Source organism: Pomacea canaliculata, linkage group LG1 (genome assembly GCF_003073045.1).
Source record: "Pomacea canaliculata isolate SZHN2017 linkage group LG1, ASM307304v1, whole genome shotgun sequence".
NCBI lineage: Eukaryota > Metazoa > Mollusca > Gastropoda > Architaenioglossa > Ampullariidae > Pomacea > Pomacea canaliculata.
This window is the reverse complement of record NC_037590.1, coordinates 38,601,908-38,608,482: the sequence shown is the minus strand read 5'-3', so window position 1 is coordinate 38,608,482 and position 6,575 is coordinate 38,601,908. Positions and strand designations below refer to the sequence as shown.

At 36.7% G+C, this 6,575-nt stretch overlaps 1 protein-coding gene across 2 annotated transcripts; it reads left to right on the top strand.

Annotated features, from left to right (window-relative positions):
• Nucleotides 1–46: 46 nt before the first annotated feature.
• Nucleotides 47–6,480, top strand: LOC112571146 (zinc finger CCHC domain-containing protein 7-like). Of its 2 annotated transcripts, none has more exons than XM_025249964.1 (9): nt 47–388; nt 903–2,055; nt 2,552–2,691; nt 3,338–3,511; nt 3,901–3,936; nt 4,152–4,244; nt 4,897–4,993; nt 5,279–5,590; nt 6,042–6,480. In XM_025249964.1, exons 1-9 carry the CDS (start codon nt 374–376, stop codon nt 6,368–6,370), a joined length of 2,349 nt encoding a protein of 782 aa, XP_025105749.1. In that variant the 5' UTR covers nt 47–373; the 3' UTR covers nt 6,371–6,480. The 2 variants fall into 2 exon arrangements, with proteins under 2 accessions (XP_025105749.1, XP_025105755.1); XM_025249970.1 differs by having other exon boundaries at nt 48–388; nt 872–2,055.
• The last annotated feature ends 95 nt before the right edge of the window (nt 6,481–6,575 follow it).

Genomic DNA, 6,575 nt, shown 5'->3' with positions numbered 1-6,575 from the left:
AGACATCAGTCCATCAATAAACGTCCATGGTCTTAGCGAGGAACGTATTTATAGTCCGGCTACACTATCTTAATAATTAAAATAATACATTGTGCTGGCTAATGACCACAGGTTATTTTGACTTCTAGACTGAAATTTATCAAAAGAAAAATGAAATTTTTGCCCTCAGGGACCTTTCACAAAGATAGGATTACGAATTAACCGCAACCACGTGACCAGCGACATTTTGCGTTATCGATAAGGGGACAACACTCCACTTGCAGCTCGATATGTGATGTAGTAGTTAAGGTCCTTGATAGTGACCATTGCGGTGCGCTAGCAAACGCATTGTGCGTTGAAATAATTTACCTATCTTTCATTTATTTATGGCTTTATGATCAATTTTCAGGTACGTTTTATAATTATGATTTTTTTTACATTTTAATTTAACTTGTGTGTGGAAATGTATAATTCTTCTGCTCGGTATATTCATCGTTCACAGTTTTACAATACCGATAAAGGGGTTTAACAATATTGATAAAGTGGTGTCTGGATCCTACAGGTTTTCGCTCACTGGGATTTTTCATAACGAATATGACACTGTTTAAGTGTTTCACATAGTTTATTAGTTGATCATGTGCTTTGTTTTAGTGTCTGGATTGTTTTTAAAATTTATCGACGTTTCCAAGTTCATTCTAGCTACAAAAGGAAATGTGTATCCACAAAATTTGTACTTCTAAAAATTACTTTCGGTAACTATTAACTTGGTGATTCGATTTAAGGGTATTGAGCTTAAAGTTTAAAAAAGTATATCTGTACTTATTTTTCTTTTTTTACTACAATGTAAAGCAGAAACAAAATAATATTGTAAAATCGTTGCTGTTGTTATTAGGAAACTTGAAAGAATTTTTGTTAATCACCAGTCAACCATGCGTTGGGAAACTGCAGAGGAAACAGAGAGTTCAGATGATAATGGTTCTAGTGAGAATGAAGATGAGGTTGATAAAGATCTGGAGGCATATTTGTACAGTCTTGTGCATCATGAAATAGACTTGCAAAGCTACAGCTTGGTAGCTTCCCAACTTCCTTTTGAAAGCACCGCTCATATTTGTTCATCTCCTGGAAACTACGAAGTTTCTGTGAAAGTTGTCAGTGGAGACCAGCAGAAAAGTAAGATCAACAACAGCATCTGCGCTGAGTCCAGAGATGTTGAAGGGGCATCTGAAGGAAGTGGTGCACATATCGCACATAATTTCTCGACACAACAAAGTGCTGCTTCCTCAGGAAAACTATTATCTGATGGGCTGAACATTTTACCCAGTTGTAAAAATCAAAGTACCACCAGTGAAAGCTCATCAGGGAAGCAAGTGATCAAGGCAAATCTGTCACAAAAAGATAGGCACTCAGATAGAAGCAACATTAGTAATGTTTCATCACGGAAGAAAAGCAAGCTTCATGAATACATTTCAAGCTCAAATTCAGATTCTGAAGGTAATCTTCAAAAGGGTAAACAGAAAGCTGCTAAGGTACAATCTGGCGTTGGAGTCACATTTGACGTGGAAACAGAATTAGGCATTAAAAACCCTCATCAGGAAAAGAGGGAGACAAGAATTACCAGTCACAAAACAGGAAGCAGAAACGCTCTGCCATCCATCATCAAAATCAGCAGTAGCAGCTCTGATTCTGACAGCTGCACAAAGATTCAGGATCTTGCCCCTTGGTTACAAGTTCAGCAAGAAAGCAAAATGGGCTGTCTAGAATCAAATAACAAGAAGCCCAGAACTGAAGTAGTGATCATTGAATCAGATAACAGTGATTCAGAAAGCTTTGACTGTTGTAGCAGAACACCCATCTGCTCAAAGATGCCTAAGAAACACAACACACCAGCTTTGTCTGAGACAAGTATCATATTGTTGTCTGAATCCAGTGAGAGTGATGATTCCTCCACGTCAAGTTCTAGCAAAAGCAGTGTATGTGATACAAAACTCGATTTTCAATGGAACGTTGATGCTGCTGATCATAATTATATTCAGACAGTAGAAGAAGAGAACTGCAGGCAGAAAACAGAAATACAAGGTTGGTGGACATGTCTCATATACTCCTTTTTTTTGGAACATATCTAGAATGACGTATAGTACTTGGATTAAATAGCAATATTAACTGTTTGACTAGACTGAAACAGAAGTTAGAAAGTGTAAAAAAGAAACCAAAAGTAACTGGCAATTAAAAGGGAATCTGTAGAGAAAGTAGACTGTTTACACGAACCAACCAGATGCTACATATAGGCTCTGGTTTCACTCTGCCATGTTTCTATTCCTCGATCCTTTCTGTCACAAACTGTCTATACCTTATGCACATCTTTAAAGTCTATTTCAGTGCAACAGATAGAAATTTTCCTTTGTTGGGAGTTCACGAACGAAACAAACTAAGCAATGATCTAAAGTTCTAAACAACATGCAGTCACATCCTACACACCCTTTCAATTACTATACTCAACTTCTCTCCCTCCTAGCAATAATTATCATTGCACTCATGCACACAATACACATACCCTTTATTATTATTATTACAGTAGATCAGTTGAAATGGAAAATTAATGAGGCTGATGAGTTTGGAAGGGGAAAGGCATCACGCTACTATTCCAAGTTCACAGTGCGATGCCAGAACTGCAATGAGATTGGGCATCTGTCTAAAGTATGCCCCAAACCAAAGGTAGGCATTCATTTCAGAGGAGGTTTGCATTTTTTCCCTAGTGAACTGCAGTACTTTTGGGTTTAAGCTGATTCAAATAATTGTAGCCTTTTATTCTCTGTAGGGAACAGATTTATTTGGCACTTGACACATTAACTCATAAATCACCTATGATTTCCACTTCTAGAAACATATAGAACATACATTAATGCAAAATACTTTATTAGCTGATGTAAAAAGTTTATATTGAGGATGATGAGAGTCCATCAGTTATATTGTCTATGATGTTTTCACACCATGCTACTCTCCCTCATCGAGCTACACCACTTTATGAGAAATTGATTTACTACAAGTTCAACCATGTGTTATCATTTGCTGGTGGAGGATATGAGAATTATACTGATACTTAACAATTAATGTTAATAAATATTGCATTTTTTATGCTTTATATGTAGTTCATGGGGTCGGAATGTGTTTTGTGAAATGGACAGACTTAGCAGTTCTTCTTTACGACTTGTTTTCCAGGATATTTATGTTAATATAATATTTAGTGGTCTTTGCTGGCTTACGCCACTGATGCTGAATGGACCTGCACATAAATTGAGTGTTCATATGCAGTGTTTTATATATGTTTTTCATTCACACATGGTGTGTATTTTATTCACAGAAGCAGTCAGCCTGTGGTCTGTGTGGCCTGTCTGGTCACAGTATGTTTCGATGCCCGAACCGTTTGTGTTACAACTGTGACCAATCTGGACATGTCAGTCAGAAATGCCCTAACTCACGTCGAGACCCAAATATGGTGTGCAGACGATGCCAGAGAAAAGGGCACATCAAGAGTGTGAGTGTTGCTTCATTGTTTGTGTGTGTGTGTGCATGCAGATATGCAGTGGGAGAATTACTTGATCCATGGATGTATATAAATGGAGTCAGTGATTTTTTTTCTCCTCGTATTTTGATTCCAATTAACCTATTGTAGCAAATGCCTTTGCAAGGGTGTCAAGATATTCATATTTTTTGCCAGCTCCTTATGTGTTTGTCTTGGACTTAGAAGAAGATGAATGCAAATGGAAAAAATATGTGAATCACAATTTCTCTTTGGTAATCAAGTATTATTGTGTGCATACATTGTTTCCCTTTTGCCATCTGCATCACTAAAATTAGTGACTAAAACTGAATGGTGTTGTGTATAGTAAGATGATAAATATTGGATTCATTTATCTCTTACAGGCTTGTCCAGATCAGTGGCGGCAGCATCACGTTGTAGTAAGTTTTAAGCTACCTGAAGTCTTTTCTTTATTGCCAACAGTCTTAAGTTGCCCCTCAGAATTAATGTGATAGATTGATGCCATTTTAAAAACTGCATGTTTGCTGTACACTGATAGTTGTTTACTTTAAAAATGTGTTGCACGCTTAGATAGCAATGATAATATCTTATGTAAAATAACCATAAAATGTCTAGTCAAGTATTTCACTTTCAGAGCCCAGATCTTGCGTCTTTGTCCAGGACAAAAAACAAGAGGAACACGAGAGTATACTGCTGTAATTGTGCCAGTAAAGGACACTTTGCTTTTGTAGGTATACTAGACCCATTGATCAGTAGCATATTGGTGCAGAAAATACATTAAAACAGCACTGCAGTTTGTCATGCCTTTTAGAGCTTTCTGACACTCATCTTGCAGATTAACTCTTTCTGTGTATCCCAAAACATACTACTTTTACATATGAAAGGCTGAACCGAGTGAAAAATTATTTTGAAATAAGTAGGCTTGGTTCATTAAAAGATATAAAAATTTACATTTCTATAGCAGTTAACAGCTTGCAAGAAGCAATGAGCTTAATTTCATGTTTGACACAAGTTATTCTTTCAAAAAGGCAATTCTTGATTAAAAAAAAAAAATTTACTAGCATGCTCCCTGCCATTGTTATTAAAGGCTGAAAATGTAACTGATGGCTTTAAAGTAAAATTAATGATGAACACCAGCTATTGCAAAAAGGGAAGAGAACAGAACAGTAATGTTTTGGCTTTGTTAATAGATGTGTGCCAATGTTTTGCAGTTTCACAGTGATGGCCTGTATTATTTTTGCAGTTTTGGAAAGCAGTATTTGGGGTGGGAGTGTGCCTATATGTGTTGCTGGTATATTTAGTAGTTGAAATTGCTATAGTGCATGTCGTTATTGACTTCTGGGCTATTTTAAAAGTTGTATACTTGTGTGTCCTAACAGGAGTGCAGGGAGGAGCGAATGGATAGGTATTCATTTGCCCCTTATCCATTTGTATCCAAGTATGTCCTAGATGATGCAAGATTTCAGAGAGACCAGAGTAAGTGTTGTGGATAATGTGAGATACTGCTCTTATCTTTGTGTGTGTAACCATCGTTGGTGTGTAAAAGACACATAAAGATGCTGATGTAGTCATCACAGTTATTTTTGCATAATTTGCTTTGTTTTTGTGTTTTTAACTGGTAATGGTCTGACAAATGTGAGATATTGATGACCCTGGAAAATACTTAATAAAAGGAGAAGGTAAAAAAAGGCTCAACTGCTCCTACCTTTATTGTTATATCAGCCTTAATTTTTCTAAGTGATTGTTTTAATCACCTTTCAGAGAAGATTCAAAAGTTGGTTGACAAGCAGCAGAATGTTCCTAGAGGAGGCAAGTCTGAAAAACACACCCCTAAATTATCATCCTTATATGCTGACACAAAAAGCCCAAAGCAGACACAACCATGCAGCTCTGGGAACCATCCTCACCAAAGAATGGGTGCTGGTCATGGTGGTGGTTATGACAGGCCATCACAGGAAAGCTTGCATTCGGAAATGGGCAACAGGCCACATAACTACCAAGGGCCAAAAACTAAAAGAAAGTGGACAGAGTCTTGCAGCACAGAGGCATATTACTATAATGAAAGCCCACCAGGTAAATGTTCCAAGGAGACGGTTACTGTTCACTCATATTGTAAATTTATAATCCATGCTTGAGGGGTTTGGAATTCCAGAAGTAGATAACTTCAGTTACTTCTGTTCTGTTATTTTATGCTTTAGATTATATAGGAGGATTTAATTAACATTATTTTAGCTGGTTTATTGACTATGTACTTGTAAGGTTTTGAACCTGGGAATTTAATTTTTCCATGAAGACTTGGGGAGATAAAAAAGGGTTCTTGATGCTTTTACATTTTTATACTTTCTTTTTAATTTTGATTGCTGAAAGGTGAAGTGTAAGAATAGATTACAAATATAACACAAAATAAATGAATGTACTGGCTATTTTTAATGAAGATGTAACCGTACAAAAAATCTGATTCTGGTGTAGAGTAGGCAGCTATTGATAGGATCCAAGCCCCCAAAAAATATTTTATGTGTTTCAGAGAAAAAGAAAACACCAGTGAAGAACAGAAGAACACATGTTAGAACTTGGAGACAAGAAGAAAGATCTACTGACATTGGTGGCACTGTTGTTACAGGTAACAAACAGTGGGAGAGTGGTCACACTCTTGTGAAAAGCAAACAGTGGGAAAAGTTTCCTCAGGCAAAAGAGCGAGAAGCTGGGAAACTTGTTGCTAAAAATTCCAAGAAGCAGATTGAAAGATGCAGTTCCCAACAGCAAGAGAGGGAAGTCATTAAGTCATCCAATGGTTTCAGAATTAGTTTTGCCAACAGAAATTTAAATCGTAAATATTACAACCAGATCCAGTAGTACAAGTCTCATAAAGCAGTGCATTATATGTAGTGTTGAGATCTTCATATAAATACAGGCGGTAAAGTTGTTTTTGGTGTATCCAGTGGTAATAAAAGGTCTGCATATGTGGTGCATGTTCAGTAAGCATCTGATCTTAATTCAGCTATGTGGAAAAAGCAAAAATATCTCTGCAAAATCAGATAATCAACATCTTTACACCAGG